Here is an 18,720-nt window from a genome sequence, read left to right on the forward strand (position 1 = left end):
AAAAAGAAGAGACTCGAACCGAGCGCCCCGTTCACGCTGAAATGTTTCTCCTTCAGACCAAGTTTGTGGAGAAGAACAACGACGCCCTGCACATGTCTCTGGAGTGTCTCGTCAGCGAGTCCAAGGATCGCTTCGTCCGCGAGCTGTTCGAGAACTCCAACAACAGCAAAGACGTGAAGCAGAAGGCCGGAAAACTCAGCTTCATCAGCGTCGGCAACAAGTTTAAGGTGAGCAGCAAAAAAAAAAGATCCAATCCAACATGCGATGTGTGATACAAATACTTGTAGATATTTATGACCACCAGGACATGTACTGCTCTGTGGAGAACAGGCTGAGTCTAATTAAAAGTCTTTGCCACCACTGGCTCGTCTGACTCTGATGAAGACGTCCTGTCTGCCAAAAAATAAAGCAGAGCTGCTACACCTCATTAATGGCTTGAATTAAAGATGTGCTCCAGACGTCATCCCCTCAGATCCCGGCTCATTGCCCAGTCTGCTCAGGCGACACTTTGGGCCCCGGCCAGTTCATACTCACACTTCTTCTTTACTAAATGCTTGTTGTATGTTTATTTTAGGATGATCTGATACAAGCAATGTTGCAAACCTGTTATGTAGCTATCAAAAATGCAGGCCTCTGTCAGCTTACACAAAACACCCCGAGGCTAAAAGGAGCTCCTAACTGGTTGAGCTGGGAAAACTCGGGCCTAATTTGAAGACTCTTCAGATTTTGGTGTGAGAGTACAGTTCGCTCGAATAAGCCCTTTAGGGCTGACAGAATACCCTCAGTGTGTTCTCTCCAGCATCTCCTGGGCCTGCCCCGTGGACTCTCAGATGGACATGCCCGAAGCGCCTCACCTCACCTAGGAGGTGTTTCTGCTCAAATGCCCAAACAATGTGAAATCACTCTTTTCACCTCGGCTGTTCTCCTCACCCTCCACTTTCATCCTACAATCTGCTCCCTTTATTACTTACCCGCTGAACTCATCCCCAACCTTAAGTAGGCACAGCGTGAGCTTCAGAGTTTGAGCTGCAAATTCTCATCATTGCTCGATGAAGCGATGATGAGATATACACAAATCCAGAGGCCAGCAGGCTCATTCAAGGGTTCCCACTCATCCTTAAAAAGTCCTAAAATGTCATTTTAAAATTTAAGGTAATTAAATGCTTTAAAATCATCGTGAGAGGATAATCTGAGGGGCTGCGCAGAGGCCTAGTTTAACATAAATAACGATGATGATAACTGTGAATCATGCAAAGCTACTCTACTCTAGTCCATTAAGCAGAATAGTTCCTAAATGTTTAGTCTGCCTCATCATGGGGCAGGGATAGCTCAGTAGGTAAAGTGGTCGCCCCATGATCGGAAGGTCGGCGGTTCGAATCCACTTAACGGCTACCCTGAGGTACCCCTGAGCAAGGTACCGTCCCTACACACTGCTCCCCGGGCGCCTGCTTAGTGGGCTGCCCACTGCTTCACTGAGTGAATGGGTCAAATGCAGAGAAAAACAAGTAATTTCCCCATGGGGATCAATAAAGTATCCATTATTATTATTATTATTATTATTATTATTATTATTATTATTATTATTATATACATGTCTGACTGATTGTTATAATAAAGCCGACAGCGCCCAGGCTCACCTCCGAGGTCCCGTAGGTACAAAGAGTCAAAGTAAATGTATGAAATCTTCATCAAGAACATAATTTTTCACCTAAAAACAGTCAGATGAGTGTCTCTCTTTCACCCTGAGCACAGAGATGGCAACGTCTTTGCTGTCAGCTGGAGTTATAAACGGAGGATTTTTATTCTCCTCCATCGTGACTCATCCAGCTCAGCCTCTCACCTTGATGTGCGCTCTAATGTGTCACCTAACCAAAGGCAAGGTGAGCCAAAAACCACAGCGCCTGGCTCCACTCAATCATCCCTCCTAAAATATATAAATATATATATTTAATGGAGAAAAGATAACCTGAGGTAGTGATGGCCAGGTGTATTTAACAGGGTCAAAGCCAGAGAGCAGCGAGGTGTCCAGTACAAACAGGATTTGTTTCTTTTCTTTTTTTTAAAATTAAAGACGCGGGAACACAATAAATTAATTTTCACGTGTACAGTGACAGTGATTTATATCAACCGGTCCTCCAACATTCATAACAGGCCTATGTTGCAAAAGTCTGAAACAACAGCAGGAGGGAAAAAGTGTTTACTGGAGGCCATTTTTAACCTCGCCCTGCATTTTTTCCAGGCTTAAAATTAATTGGAACAATTGACTGATAAGAGTTTCATTTCCACGAGGGGCCTCGTTTCTTTCCATTTCCTGACAAATTAAGGAGAAAGGAGGTCTGGAGTCGTTTGCACTGTTTAATTTACATTTGGCAGCTTTCAGAATAGCCTGATAATGAAATGCAATAGTTCAGCCTCGAAGTAATAAATGCATAAAATAGTTTTTCAGCATTAGCTGAATAAGGTGTTCTTAGTTATTTAATTTGTAAGCTAATAGACATGTCCTTGTCAGAAATCACACCCGGTGTTGCTGGAGGTCAGCGTAATGCCATTTTTAGGACCAAGCAGAATAAACATCATTTGTTTTCTGAATTTTCTGAAGTAGAAAATTACAGCGGATTGAGGCCTTTATGTCTGTAGTTTATTTCAATGATTTGTGTCATCCTTCTTCACAGATTCGTAAAACTGCGTGTCATCTGCATAGCAAAGAATGTATGTATAATGAGAAAAGTATTGGGCCTAGTTGAGAGCCCTGTGGAACTAACTTCTAACTAACAGCTTCTAGTTTCTGTAATAAAATGTTATGATCAGTGAATTTTAGTGCTCTAGCTTTGAAGAGCACAGGGACGAGTTCACTGTGGCCGGTTTTCTTGTTTTTTAATGACAAACCAATAAGACGGGAGGTGTGGAGTCGGCTGGATACTTTGGATTTGAGCAGCAGCTGTTTGTCTAAATTCTTAATAAGTTATCCAAAAGTGGTGACGATTCAAGTGATGAAGGATTATTATGAAGCACAGTCGGTACCAAAGAATCTGCCGGCCATTACAATGAGCCTTGTATGGAGGAGTAAGGAGTCTTGCATGAGACTGATCTTAAGTTTGATTTCCACTTCCTGTTTGTTTAAGTTTATAAAACAATCATAGTTTGGGATGAAGTTGACCCTTTTTTACAATATTAATGCTTTACCCCATGGAGACGACGTTTGAAGACCTTCCCCCGACCTTTAATGCCGAGTTTTCACACCTCAGTGTAGATGAACATAGACATGGTTTGACAACCATTAGAACAGTTTCCAGGTTTTTCCAAGGGTAGCTGCATAGACAGAGACCGAATCACTGATTTCTGCTGCACATCCAGTCATTATGTTTTATAAGTAGGCATAAAATATGTCAGAAAACAGCTTCAGGTGTTATTCCTGGTAGGCTCAGGCATCTCTTCTTATTTGTAGTCATCCTCACAGTAAGTGTTTTTAATCATAGTCTGCTGACTGAATTGGGCCAGTACTCTTCAGGATTGGTCCACTGGTTTTCTGTCCAGCTGAGTACTGTGGCTCTCCATCACGAGGCTATGTGGAAAGTTCCTACCATAATGAGTCACAGAACAGCAGCGAATTTAAAAGTATGTGAGGATAAATATACACTTCAAATTTAGATGTGATAAGGTAATTACATGAAGCAGACATTTTTCTAATGTAGCGCCATTTTTATCAAATTTGTTGGTGCACATGGATTATATTCTCAGCCAGGTGAGGTCAGCTGACCAGCTGAAACTGTCCGATGAAGGTCAGTGTTTCCTGTGGGTTTATTGCTTTTGGATTTGGGGATGTGCCTCAGGCTGCACTGTTTCTGTGACGCACGAGGAGAATGTTTGAAAACCGTGAATGTCCAGCGTGGAAGATCAACTAAACTGATGCTTTCAGGAAAACAAAGAACAAGTCATGTTTGTCTGCCACTGCACCAGCAAAAGCATCCCGCGGTCGTTCGAGAGGGTTTAACTCGAGTCCGTGCAGACTGGATTTAGTCGTTATTACGTGTGTTAGTGTGTTCTGTGTTTTCCTCATCCCGGCGCTTCTCCTCCCCTTCCTGAGCCCTCACTATTCGAGCTATGATTACGGTTCAAAAGGTGTACCGGAGGACCCAGACGGGAGGCGAGCCGTGGGTGCAGAGGCGAGCGGGGTGGGGAAAATGAGCAGTGATAAATCCGAGACGGTGGAGGTGATGGAGACGCTGCTTCCTGGAGCTGCAGCGATGAAGGGAGATTGTGATCCGTGCAGGTTTTCATTATAACCAGACACCGTGGCTTTGCCCCACTTCAGTGACCAAATACATCATAACAAAGGTGTCCTGCTCCAAAGGCTCATCCAGACATGGCTGATAATTCACCTGCCTGCCTCCGAATCATCTGCATGCTCCTCTGTTATGAATTACAAAGTCATCGTGCAGCAGCAGACCTGACCGGGTCAGATTGCATTAGCGGCTGTTTGTCTGTTTGCATGAGCATGACTGAGAGAGATGTAAATAACATCATAAATGCTTTACAGACATTTAAACCTTTAAATGGAGCGGAGGCCGGCCGGCCGTGCATTCTTCTGCTTTTTGTTCCGCACAGCTGCTTTTCGTCAGCACATGTAGGCTGCTGCATATAAAAGGGAGTTATGTAAGCCGTAACACACTCTCATACGTCCTCTCACGAGAAAATGGATGAGGCGAAGGCCAAGTCCATCATTTTATTAGAGCATCTCCAAGTATATGACTGTGTTAATTCCACAAGCAATTACAGTAAGCAGATGGATGGAAAGGCTTTCAAGCTGTCGTGCCTGTTTTAGCCTTACCTGTGCCGTGGCTTTAAGGGAGACATGGTGAGTTAGCTTTTTCATCACTGCAGTTTGTCTTTACTTAATTATATCACCAAAACTTGCAAACCTAATGATTTTCCAATCAGCCTTAAACGTAATTTGCACAGGTGCTGCAGTGGCTTTTTAGAAAGTTTGACGAAATAATTTTTTAAGCATTTTTAATACAATGCTTCCGAAACTTAACCAGCAGGGTCTCAGAAAAAGGCGTTGGGTTTTAAATAATGAAGGGTCAAGAAACTATCCCTGCACCATCGCATCACCGTCAGTCTGAACAGTGGATACAAGGCAAGATGGGTCCATGCTTTCACTAAACTCTGACCCTACCTGTCCTTGTCATGTGTCCTCATCCGCATCACATGACCTTAAAAATGCTTAAAAATAAATATCTGGTGCTCTTCCTCAGCCCTGCTCTGCTTCTCTGGTCAGGCTCACCAGCCTGCAGAGCTTCTTCTTCTGTAGTTATTGTGGTGCTCAGTTTGTGAAAGCGTGAGGAAAAAATTTAGTTTTCGAGACAGCTTCCTGCTCGCATATGACAGTGTTTGCCACATCAGCCGAGGGCGTCATTGCGAGCCTGGATTGGCCGTTGTGTGTCCGCCAAACACATTAGTGGACAAACAAGGACGTTGTTGTGGTGTTAATTGCCGTTAGCGGGCCGTCCTTTACAATCCGTCACTGTTTGCTTGGCTTCACTGTGCACTCATCTGTCTTCCATTATACCCCCTAATCAGTATACATCATTTACATTTGCATATGTTCACATTCACAGATGCTCCTCGTGTCCACAGTCACATCAAGAAAAGCTACAAGAAGCTTTAATAATGCAAGCATTAGTGAGAAGTTTCCCCTCTCTGAATCCATTTCTGTGCTGACTTGTAACTCTGACTGTTGTTTGGAACAAACATTTTTTTAAAGAAAAGGCAGAGACCTGATCAGAAACTGCACCCAGCAGCTTACTGGGTACAAATATGCTGATAATGTAGATTTACAAAGGTTTTGGTTCCGTATCAGAAGCGCTGCCTGCAGACAGGGCGGCCCTGCCGTCTCCCTGCGAATCTTCTTCTCTCTCCAATCACAATTTTACCTTGTATCTGCTCCTCTTCCTGAAAAAACAGAGAAAAGATGCCTCCCTGCCTAGCTTTGACTATAAATGTCATTCTACCAATTCTACTTATTATCTAAGTTTGGGACATTCTGTTTGGACTCCGTAGGCCCAGAAAATATCCTCCTGACTTTTAACCAGCATGATGTTCTAAGCATGTTTTGCAAAACCCTCAGAACTTCTACATGTCAATCACGATAATTCAATTCAGTCATGGTGCTGAATGAAGCTTCTGACCTTCATTACACGGAGTGCCAACTCTTTAATGCGCACAGCAATGTGTAAAAATCATAAAAAACAACTTTATTTAATCATATTATCCCTAACAGCAGCAGCAGTCTGCAGATGGACAAATGTGCTGCTTTCAGGGATTTTTGTATGTTGTTTGCAGCCCAGTTAGCCAAATCTGATCTCCTCGGCACTCGTCTCTGTGCAGATGCACAGCTGCTAGCTTTCAGAGGAAGGTGCAGGTTCAGGCGGTACATCCCACCTAAACCAGCCAATTATGGACGGAAGGTCTGATATGACTGTCACGCTAAAACTGTGCAACCTCCTACCCCACATGGTCATGTAACCCCTGAAATTTGAAGTAAAAGCACTTTGTGACGCTTTCTTTAGTCAATTATCAGAAAGCAGATCAACATCCACAGTAGCATCGTGATACATCACATAATAGTGATGTTCAGTGGAGAAACCAGACTTTGGCTTTAACAATGAAGTTTGTAGCAGGACTTGAGCGTGTTTATATTCTCTATTCTCTATATTCTCTAACGTGGATCTCCTGTCCTCGTGAAGCTATGAGGGCTCAGAAATGCTGGAAAAATTATTTAAAAGGAGCAATTTTGAACAGACTCCTCGTGCATTCTTACGGCCTATGACTGGGAAAATATTGGGATGTGATGTGGAATAACCCGTACCCAGTTTTGCAGTCACATGATGGATGTCGGGCGATTGTGTGTCTGCCTGTCTCTTGAGGTTTTCTCAGTTTGTTTGAATAAAAGTGATGATGCGTCTCCCTCCTCTGTCTCCCGCAGACCCAGCTGAATATTCTCCTGGACAAGCTCCGCAGCACGGTCAGTGTTTGCTCCTCTTTTGTTTACATGATTGATGTTGCGAGCCGTCCTGTCCGTACATCTCGCAGTCCCCACCTCCCCTCCCCCTCGGCGCCGTGCATCACGTCCTGAGCCCGATATGATGAATGCCATGAATTTGTGATGTAGGTTGTGGATCATGCTGTTGGTGTAATAACTTGTTTCATCTTCTCCGCTCTGGTTTCTTTACCCCCCAACTCCTCCTCCTCCAGGGCTCCAGTTTTATTCGCTGCATTAAGCCGAACCTGAAGATGGTCAGTCACCAGTTTGAAGGAGCTCAGATCCTCTCCCAGCTGCAGTGCTCTGGTCAGTGTTTCCTGCACACTCTGATTTTAATGTTTGCACCTGGAAGGAAGTGAGGTCATTTCACTTCTAACATCACTTCCTGTCTATTCTGTCTTTTTGAAGAAGCAAAACATGTCAGGGCCTCGTTGTTCTGGTGTTTGAACACTTTTAATAGACTTAACAGTCTCCTCGAGACACTTTGTATTGTAAGGCAAGACTCTACAATAATAGAAAGGAAACCCCAAGAATCAGATGCCCTGCTATGAACAAGCACTTGGCAACAATGGGGAGGAAAAACTCCCTTTTAACAGGAAGAAACCTCCGACAGATCCAGACTTGGGGAGGGGCGGGGCCATCTGCAGTGAGGGAGGAAGATGTGACAAAGACATGCTGTGGATGAGAGACAGAGATGAATAATAACTAATGAAGCGTAACTAAGGGAGGATTCAAGGTCACCTGATCCAGCTCTAACTATACACTTTAGTCTTTAAGCCTAATCTTAAAGGTAGAGATAGTGTCTGTCTCCTGAATCAAAACTGGAAGCTGGTTCCACAGAACAGGGGCCTGAAAACTGCAGTTCATAAATGGCAGCACATTATTACAACGGTTATGGTTTTGGACAGTTTTCTTTCTTCACCAACAAAAACCTCACAGTACAAGTGTCACATTAGCTCTCTGTTAGTAAAAGTTAATGTTCTGGCACTGTCTGTGTGCCTGAGGTTTGAGATTTTCCCATAAACTGTGCCTCAAACAGCAGTGCGTAGGTCTGACGTCCAAAGACGGCTGATCGTTTACTTATTAAAAAAAAAAAATCTGTCCTTCTGTCCACAGCTGTTGATAAGAAACAAACTTCTGTGTGACTATTTTATAATCTCCCCTTCAGCGCGTTTCACACATCTGTTATCAGTACGTCCTATTTGTCCTATTTAAATGACAAAAAACATGCAGCGCCTTTACAGGTGACACCGAGACTGCAAATAAGAACAAAATGTCACGAAATCTCAGAAAAACACGGAAAAATTTAACCAGAGAGAGAGGGCGAGACAAAAAGGAGGCAGTGACTCATCGTCTTTTACAACAAACAAGGATGTTTTTCAGACGAGTCTGCGGGAAAATAACAAGGGTTTAACGGTGTGAGAGCAAGGTTTGTGAATTATTTGAAAAACGAGTTTAAAAGTTGTACAGAAGGAAAACAAAGTGAGTTTAAAAAGTGACAAAACTGCTGAAGGTGAGCTCTCTGTCTTTATCTCCACAATAAAGCTCTCACACTGTCTTGTGTTGTAAATCAAACGCACCCAAACCGCCCACTGTTGGGTCAGGATCAAGCAAAGGTGATACGCCTTTGGCCAGACTGTGATCAGGTTGTGATTAGGAGACCCTCATCTTGGAAGGATCACTGCATGATATTTGTCAGGTAACACACAGTTGCTAACCAAAATAATGTGCTAATTTTTTCCATAATTAAGGAGCTCGTCAGGTTTGTTTTGGCCCGGTGTGCTCCGAGAACACGATTTCAGGTTGAGCTTCGTTTCGGTTACACAGACCTGCAGATTTCATCAGTAATACAAGCAGGAGAGTGCATCAGGAAAACAAACCGTCTGAAATTCTTTAGAGCTGCTGTTGATCTGATCGTCCCCACAAATGCCAGCTCACCTGTGGAAAAGCCACTCGTGGATGAAGCAGGTATGAGGCCTGTTCTTCCCTCTGTGCCTTGGAGCTTTGATCTGCTCCCATACTGTACATTAAACTCCAGCTCATGATTTACAGTCAGGAAGATTTTTATAGGCTGTTTAGTAAAAAAACGCGGCGATGCTACACACTTTAACATATCTCACTGCCATCAAATTAAAAAATGATTTTCCTGAAGGTGGTTGTTTAAAAAAAAAAGTGTTTTCTGTGAGTGATGCTGTTTTTTATTGCACATCTGTAAAGGAAATGGCTTCATTAATAACACGCACAACAAAACGGGAGCTTCCAAATAAAAACGAGTGCAACAAAGTGCTTGTTTATGCCAATGATCTTGTTTTCCTAATTGTTGGAGCTCATCGCTGGTAGTTCAAATTAAACTGTGATTAATTGCCCAACCATTTGAAGCCACACAGCAAATCAACCTCCACACTGCGAGAAGAGAAATTGCGACAGATGTGTTTCGTTAAAAGACTTATATTTTTAAAAAAGGTGTTAAAAAGGATTTGAAATGTGTTTTTGATGCAGCTTCGATTTGATAACTCACGAAAAGTGCAAATAACAGAGGATTTACTAAACACAAGAACAAAAGTTGATTTTAAATTGATTCTGTTCATTACTTTTTCTTGCCTTTTTTTTTGTTTTTTCAAGTAAATGTAAATTGTAACCAGTCGGTATTTTAAGCATACCCAGATGGCCTGTATTTCCTGTGGTCCTGCTTGTGACTGTGGCCTTATTCTTAAACATTTTCTTTTTCCCTCTGTGAGATTCACCCCCATCTCTTCCCTGTCCTTGGCTTTGGAGGTAAAGAAGTGATGAGTTCAGATTTAATATCCTCAGAGATTCGGTTCATGCTCGCAGAGCTCAGATACCGCACCCCGCCGAACTCTTTATCAGTTTTATTGTGCTGAGAATCGAAGTGTTGTTGGTCTGGAGTAGACGTGAGAGACTTCGGTGTACCAGCTCGACACAGTCGACAAAGTGGGAAGCTCAGCAACAGCCGGGGCACAGAACCTCTGAAAATGAGATGTAGATTTAATCTGAGCCTGAGACGGGGCAGGGTTGTCTGACCCGAGCTGCCTTGAGCAGAAAGTACAGATAGACTTAGAGGGCTTAAGTAAATCAGTCCACGTTGAAGTTGTGATACACCTTGCGAGTTAGACGCAGGACTTGATAACCACGTGTGGTGTTACAGCTGCTGGAGGGGAGGCTCACAGATTCAGGGTTTCTTTTCTTCTACAAACAAAAGCGCAGATCAGCTTTTAATACCTTCATGCCCCCCAAAAGGGCTCCAAGGTGAAAGCCCACACTTCTGAAAATTGCCTCCATGTAGCTGTGAAGGGTGATGTTTCAATTAAAGATGATATCAAATCCCCAAACAGGAAGCCGTGCAGCAATTACAGCTGAAAGCCCGATATGAGTTGTGTTCAGCTCGGGGCCAGCACTCAACAACTTTCAGCTTTATCTGAATACACAAGAGGGAACTTCTCTTATCACGGGGCAGCGGGCGGAGGAAGTCATTCAGCAGAAGAAAGTGCTTCGCGGTCGATGGGCTGAAGGTAATGATGGGGAAGATTTGAATTTGATCCTCGGGCTCCGGACGGTGTCTTGTGCTGCTGATTGTCACTCATCACCACAGTTTTATTAATCAATGGAAACTAATGAAATAGCAGAGACGTGAGCGTAGGCTAAACACAGTAGGAATCTAGGCAGTGTCTCTGTTGCTCTCAGTTAGTGATGCACCTTCAGGGTTCAAGTTAAAATAATCCTAAAATGTCTTATTTTGAAATTATATCAGTATCAAAGCTGGATATGCTCGCTGCTGTGGGAATGTCCTCATGCATTTTTTTTTCTCTTTATTTTGGAACGAAGTCATGTAAGCAAAACCATAGACTGTAAACAAAAGATGGACACATCCAATAAAGCAGTACTGAAGCCGCGGCATCAGCAGTTTGCCTCCCGCCATTGTTCCGTTGGATGCTGAGATTAATAAAATACTGACGTTACACCTACAGAAACTGAAGCACAGACTTTTTGCATGGTTAGTCTGTACAATCCAGTCTGTAGAAACCAAAACTGTTTCTTTAACGGGACGGAAACGTGATATTTAATGCTGGAGAGTCTTTTTTTTTTTTTTTTTTTTAACAGTGATATCTGTGGGTTTGAACAGTTGGGCATAGCCATTTCAGAAGTGCCTTAAACCTGCATGACCAGCAGGGGGCGACTCCTGTGGTTGGAGAAATATAAATATCAGTATGTACGATAGTGCAAACAGACACAAAGTGGCACAGTGGTAATTCTAACAATAATGCTGTTGGCAAACACCATAACAGGGAATAAATTATAGAGGATGCCATAGTGCTAATCCTCCCATCTGGGAAAGAACAGATGGATGGAGTATGATATCAGAGTGCTGATGTGCATGTGCAGATTTTTAAAGTGTTTTAACTGGTTGAACAGAGAGGAGTCATACAGTCTAACAGCCACAGCTGGAAAGGATCTCCTGCCGTGCTCAGTCGTGCAGCACTGAGCCTTTCACTGCTGTGGTGACCAATCGGTGACTCGCGCACGGCCTGGATCGTCCACGATGCTGAGTATCTTCAGTGACCTCCTCTTAGACATCTCCACCAGTTCCTCTTCCAGAACTGACACCAGCCTTCCCAATCATTTTCTTGGCATCAGCTGTTTTCGCCCTACTGCTCAAGCACAACTCCACATAGAAGACCACGCTCACCACCACATCGTGATAGAACATAGACCGTGTGCTCCTACAGACGTCTGTCATTCTGCACGGTCCAGTGTGCTTTCTGTGTGAACCGTAAACCGAACGGTTCTTACGCAGCTTCTGTTCATATATCTGAACTGCCTGAGCCACAGTGTTCATCATCCACCTCAAAACACTTTTCTGACGAGTTTATGGTCTCAGTTCTAGTTTGAACAAAGCATCAAGATAATTTTGTAAATTATATTATTAGAGTCAGAAAGGGGGAATAGCTAGTCTGTGCTCATTGGCTAACATCTTGTACAGCCAAAGTCCACGAACCAGAAAGCGACATCGCAGTGGCTCTGATTGTGTTTTATGTTCAGTGTGTCATAGCAAATACAAAAAAGTTCTCTGGTGCATGCTTCCGTCTTATGCAGTTTGAACGCTGTGTTGTCATTTTATTTCTTTATTTTATCTTTGAGCCATATATTCTGCGTTTGTGCCGTCCTGTGATTTAAACTGTTAACTCATTTAACGTGGCTGTGAGAGTACTTTATGCTGAGGAGGGGGTTGACGAAATCAGTGGAAAAACACTCGATGGAGGTCATGAGCTCCAAAGCAACTTAAGGACACGAACAAATACTGCAGAGAGGATGAATGAATGCCAATTAGCAGCATCTGTTTGACATGAAAGAGGCCTGAAAATGAGCCCTTTGATAGAAGCTTCCAGAGCAAAATGAGATGACTAACAATGCTTCAAAAATGGCGAATGATCTCCGTTTACAGGCGGTCTAAATAAATAGATTAATGTAATGTGTCAGAGGAAAGTTGTGGCAGCACAAGCAGCAGACAGAAAGGGTCACAAAGCTGAATATGCAGTGTCTGATAAAGGATGCTAATTGGCATGCGCAGACTGTTTGGACCAAGCTCTTTAAGCAGCCTTTAGCTGCTTTGAATTTTTTCTATTTGGAAGTTCTATTAATGGGATCAGCCGAAGCTCACTTCCATTTTTGTGCCAGTATACCTGAGAGTATTTTGATTTTTACCCATACGTCTAACAACAGATTGCACAATCCAGTGTCTAAAAAAATAACAATGCCATCTGTTTTGTTTTTCTGGGAATTATATTGTTCCTGTTTTTCCTGACAGCTGCCGTCAGGTCCGTAAGTACTTGTACAATGACAGAGCTTTTGTAGTTTTGTCTCTGTACACCACCACTGAGGATTTCAAATCAAACATTCAAGATGTTTATGACTTAAGTGCAGACTTTCTGCAGCTGTAATTCAAGGTGCTTAACAAAAGTACTGCATCATTTTTTTAGGAATTACAGAAGTTTTTATACAAAGTCCTACATTTTCTCAAAACTAACTGCTAGTCTGACATCATTTTAAGTATAAGCACGGCTTTTAATACTTTGACTGCAATAGATTTTCATCCGTGATTTCCTGAAGTCTAGAACCCGTAGACATCTTGAGATCCTCTGCAGGCCTGTTTCTGGGTCTCTGTTTTTGTTTAACACCTGCAAAGCTGCTCTGTTGGGTTCAGACTTAGGTTGCTTTTGCAGTTTATTTGGGTCATTATTCATCTGTTTTGTGAAGCTCTGTCCGATCAGAGAGTACAGCCCTGAACACTTCAGGACTGAGCAGAGCAGTCATTGATGAGCAGTCATCAATAAACTCCAGTGACCTGCTTTCCCCAGCAACCATTCATGCCCATGTTTTAACATGAGCTCATCAGCTGTTTCGTTCTTTCTTCAGACTTCTCTCTTCTCATCATTCTGGTACAGGTTTGTCTTGAATTTATAAAAAAAACAAAACACCAAAAAACATGTTGTTGTTGTTGTTGTTGTTGTTGTTGTTGTTGTTGTTGTTGTTGTTGTTTTTAATTAAAAAAACAAGTTTCTTTTGTTTTGTTTTAACTACACGTGCTCTTTTAGATGTTTTCTGGTAAAGTCTAATTCTAAAAAAGTCTGCTCTTGAGTGTAACCAGTGGTTTGCACCTTGTTGTAAGCTCTTGAAAGTGATACTCCTTAGTTAGTTTTTCTCTAACCTCTTGTTTCTGAACCATGGAAATAATTCTGCGATCATGTGCTTTAGCTGTCATCTGTGATCTTTCGGGTCTTTTGTTGTTGGTGAGCTGCTCAGAGCATTCTTTTTATTTTTATTTTTTTTTTTTTTAAGAATGCACCAGATTGTTGATTTGGTTATTTGTAAAGTTTTTCCTCTGTCTGATTGGTTTATTTTGGTTTTTCATCTTAATTATGACCTCCTTCTTTTCATTTCAGTCTATAAGTTCAACACTTTGAATGACATCCAGATCATTTTATCTGCTCAACTTATCTTGAAATAATCAGGGAACAGGCAAAATGACAAAAACTGTGTTGTTGTCCAAGAGCTTATAGAGCTGTCTGTATTACCTACTTACCCCAGTCAAACCTGAAATGAGTGTTTTCTCGTTTTACACAGGTTAGTTGGCATCAATTCATATGCCTACTTATTAGCCTATAACAGTTTTAACCCTGGAAACCCAAGTCCTCATTAACAATGAGGAACACTAAGTCCTAAAACAAAACAAAAGTTTGGTGATAAAATTTTTTTAGTTTTTAATAAGTCATCATGTTGTTTCCTCTTCAGTGTGTTCAGATTTGAGGAGTCCAATGGTGCTTGGGAGGGGTGTAGAGGAAGCTGTGATGCTGGGTTAAAACAGCGGTTTTAAGTAAGACTCTCATGTTTATAATCGGTTCTTTAGAAGAAAGAAGAGATTATTTCGACTGCCAGATGGATTCATAATGAATCCTAATGTGAGATGATCTAAATCTATTATTAGTCAAATTCAGTGAAAAGATGTCCACATTGGTCACAGATTAAATTTTATTCATAACTGATGCTTTTTTTTAAGAGTAGGTCTCTTTTTAATATGGTCGGATCGTCAGAGGTCATCCACATTCGAGCCCTGCGACGATGCGGCTCGTCTATGAACTCGAGGATCTCCCCTCTGTCACTTCTGTTTGCATCAAGCCTCGAGGTCAGCCAGGCTTCCTGGTGTCAGTTATCTAATTTGGAAGACGGTCTTGGTCCTCGCTGTGCTCCTGTGTGTGCATAAGGAAGTAAAAATATTGTGTTTTTGTATCGTTGAAACTTCCTCTGTGTTCCAGTAACTTTCTATTTCTTTTTTAGCTGCAGCTAAAAAGGGACCTGCTTAAGAGAATAATTGAGTGAATAATAATTGAGTGACATTAATCAGTTAAGTCCATGAATGCAGAAACAAAAATGAATGCAGCAAACAACAAAAATGTATAAACAAGACTTTGGGGGAATTAGAGATCAGCTGTACATGGATACAAGTGAAGTCCAGACTTTATTGAGCCTGTATGTGATGGAGGAAATAAAAGGTTTCACTATGTCAGAAGGAAATATAAAACTCTCTGCTAGTAAACTTCAACCTGCTCCGCACCATCCACCACACAGCAAAGAGAGTGAAGAGGCTGCAATGGGATTACAGAAACTGGCTCTTCATCACTTCAGAGCTGCTGTTAGAGGTGCTAGTGTAAACAGGAAGCTCCCAGCAGGGGCTCCCCGGTTGGTTTCTATCTGCAGGCAGTCCTCAGAGCTGTTTGATGTGAAAGCAGGAGGCATAAAAACTGCAGAACTGGGCAGCTCATACTGTGGACTCATGCCTTTTCTCCTTGGTATCAAGTATTTGTGTAATTAATTTATCTTATATGTGTACAGGTGGAAACCTTGTGTCGAGTCTTTTCGTGTTCCAAAAGCAGAAACGTCTTTTCAGACGTCCACTGAGATATTTGGTTTATGATTTACTGGTTTGGAGTAAAATGCCTAAAGCTCATGAGCTAACTCTGAGGGATTGTTTTTATTGCCTTTCTTGGCTGTGCGGTTAGTGGATCTCGAACTTTTTTGTCTGGTAAAATCATATTTTCCTCTTTTTTTGTCTGTAGGTATGGTCTCGGTGCTGGACCTGATGCAGGGCGGTTTCCCCTCCCGAGCTCCATTCCACGAGCTCTACAACATGTACCAGAAGTACATGCCTCCCAAGCTCACCCGCCTCGACCCGCGGCTCTTCTGCAAGGTCAGCCCTCCGCCCCTCGGGTCTGGCCCTGAGTGGTTATCATTTTATAGCTATATCCCCATGTTTATCTCTGCCCTGCATATCTGTGTTGCAGGCTTTGTTCAAAGCTCTGGGGCTGAATGAAAATGACTACAAGTTCGGCCTGACCAGAGTGTTCTTCCGGCCTGGGAAGGTGAGGCTCTATTCCCTGCTCACTCTGGCTAATATAGATTTTGTTCACCTAAAGAAAGACAATAGAGCCAAAGGAAAAGCGCATTAGTTTTCTTTTGCTGCCGAGGTGAGACTAGATGAGGTTTTCTAAAGAAGTGCCAGAGCCAGCAGATGGGCTTTTTTTCTCCACCAGATGAATAATTAATCAGTCAGACGCGTGGCTTCCAGGAGGGACTTATGAAAGTGCACACATTTGCAGCAGAGAGCCTTGAAGCGCTACATGCCGGACAAACTATAAGCCTGACAGTATAGCTGCAGGACAGGGGGATACATAAATACTTAAGTCCTCGCTGGCTGCTTTCTGAAGACGACACCACCCTCCAGTGTAGACGCAACATCACATGGTCCCCGTGAATAACTGTTTGCACCTGCGAGCAGCCACCGACAGTTGTGGCTTCCAGTTTTAGCAAATGTTAGGTGGCAGAAAAGTAAGTTTTATGTGTCAAAGCTTGAAGCACAGCCTTGGTAATCTTTGCACATCTCAGAGGCAGTGTAGCTCCTAATGTGATGGTGTGAAGCTTCAGACATCTGAAACCCGGAGGCGGGCGGGGGTTTGGCAGGGCTGCGTGTCACTGCTGTTAGAAATCAAGATTTGGAAAACAAACAATAAGGACACACAGATGTTGAGCAGATAATGCAGGAAATTCAGCAGTTTCTTTCATCGTTCAGGGGTGTTTGGAGGACACGATCACAACAAACGTCAGCTGCACAGTCGTAAAGAAGAGCTCCGAAGCCTTATAAATCCAGAGCAGTTAAGGTTAGAGAGCATTAAAGCGTGGGAGATATCCTTGACTTCTAAAACATTCATGAATGGAGTAGAGAACTCGAACTAGAATAAACGTACACCTCCGGTCTTCTGGCTGCTCTTTAGTGAGATACAAAACACACTAACAGAAAAATAAACCTGCTTTTAAGACTGAAGGACAAGGATTCAAGGCTATGATGATGATGATGTGTTATTTGTTTGGGATTATTTTCAGCGGAGTATTTGATAAAGAAGAGGCACACTGCCCATTAAAATGGCTAAAAGAACAAACGAGGTTTATCCGGGTAAAAATCAAAGACAATCACTGCTCTGATCATGTGTTTCTCGTCTCTGTCCAGTTTGCAGAATTTGACCAGATCATGAAGTCTGACCCCGACCATCTGGCCGAGCTGGTGAAGAAGGTCAACAAGTGGCTCATCCACAGCCGCTGGAAGAAGGTCCAGTGGTGCGCTCTGTCCGTCATCAAACGTACGCAACGTCTGCTCTTATATCACGATCGTGAGCTTTAACATGACGATGATCTAACAGTGTTTGAAAATGTGCGTCCATTTAAGATTCTGAAATGATAGAAAAGCATCCTCAGTATGAATAACTGGCTTTATGTTCTCTCAGTTGGTGTCTCAGTGGTCATACTGTAGCTGATGGCAATGAATAAATAGGCTCACTGAGGTTCTGTTGTAACCACCACAAAATCACATGTGATTTTTTAACTATACATAGAAGCTCCTTTGTTCACAGCAGGTTGCTTCGCTCGTATGACTTGTTGGGTTTTTACATCGGGTGCCCTCCTGATGCAACGTTCCTCCTCCCGGGATCAAACCAGGGATCTCTATCTTGCTGAGGCATAGAACGCTGCACTTGCTGAATTTCATATTAAGGTTTTGCAGGTCTTTGCATGTGAGCACTGCCCACGTGACGTTAACTTAACAGTCATGGGGATCATTTAGGATCCAGTCACACACTCCTACAGACAAGTCTGCAACCGTCGGCAACCACCTGTCGCTAGGAAGAACGGGCAGATGTAGTCTGAATGTCAATGGACTTCAAACACCCTGCAGCTGTTCTCCAAGCTGTAGTGCAGCTGGGAGTGGATAAGATTCCGCTTCAAACTTAAGGTTGTGCCTGCTGAAGCCAACATGTGGAAGTGGAAACTTCCATTAGTTGGCGAGTATTTGCAGACAGACAGGAAAAACTACAGGTAACCATGGCAACATGGTAGAAACCAAAGAAAACACCTTCTTTGCAACAGATTGCACCAGATGAGAGAGAGAAACCTCCAGGAACCACCGCCAGCCAATCAGGGGGTTGTTTTCACCTTCAGTGTGGCAGGAAACTCTTGAGCATGGCGTCACCTGACAAATTGACACAGTGATGTAACTCAGAGCTTCGTGAGTCCAGTCATGCCAAACCCCAGAACGGAGGTGGCCACCGTCACCCACTGCTTCATGAAGTCCCATTTTAAAGCTTCCTGTCTGCATTTGGGACATTGTCATCTTGTTTGCTGAGCACTCACATTGACCACCTCTGTGAGTGTATGCAGAATACTTATCTGCAGTAGAGGCACCTGTTGATCTGTCATCAGAATCCTTCAGGGTTTTTTTTTTTTTTTCATTGAGTAAAAAGAACCATTTTTGTTGCTTAAAGGCGTTTAGGAGACCTTCAGGGACAGCAGCAGCAGGTCAGGTTTGCGCAGATTTGCGTAATTCTCGTATAAATCTTGCTCATTTAGCTCACAGTGTAGTGCAGGCAGATGTGTTTGGAGCCCCGTCGCGCAAACAGGAGGTGCACGGAGCAGGGAAAACAAACCACTGGCTGTTTATGTGCAGCAGAGGCTGCTGTGATAATGTGGGCTTGAGCTGTTGGAGGAGCGGTCCGTCTGTCTGCTGGTTTTTATTACTGCAGTGTCGGTCACTGCCTCTCTGTCTGTGTCCGTCTCCATTT

The 18,720-nt window shown here is 43.0% G+C and overlaps 1 protein-coding gene across 5 annotated transcripts in view; it reads left to right on the forward strand.

Annotated features, from left to right (window-relative positions):
- Positions 1–18,720, forward strand: part of LOC146558463 (unconventional myosin-VI) — a 151,157-nt gene that overhangs the window by 83,714 nt on the left and 48,723 nt on the right. For all 5 annotated transcript variants that reach the window (XM_085247564.1, XM_085247565.1, XM_085247566.1 and 2 more), the window contains exons 18-23: positions 57–227; positions 6,986–7,024; positions 7,255–7,348; positions 15,673–15,803; positions 15,898–15,975; positions 17,118–17,247. In XM_085247564.1, the coding sequence (XP_085103690.1) occupies positions 57–227; positions 6,986–7,024; positions 7,255–7,348; positions 15,673–15,803; positions 15,898–15,975; positions 17,118–17,247 (643 nt within the window). The remainder of the gene's footprint in view (positions 1–56; positions 228–6,985; positions 7,025–7,254; positions 7,349–15,672; positions 15,804–15,897; positions 15,976–17,117; positions 17,248–18,720) is intronic.

This window comes from Mchenga conophoros, linkage group LG15 (genome assembly GCF_057382185.1).
Source record: "Mchenga conophoros isolate Kocher_MC1m ecotype Shallow Benthic linkage group LG15, M_conophoros_male_GT1.1, whole genome shotgun sequence".
Lineage (NCBI taxonomy): Eukaryota > Metazoa > Chordata > Actinopteri > Cichliformes > Cichlidae > Mchenga > Mchenga conophoros.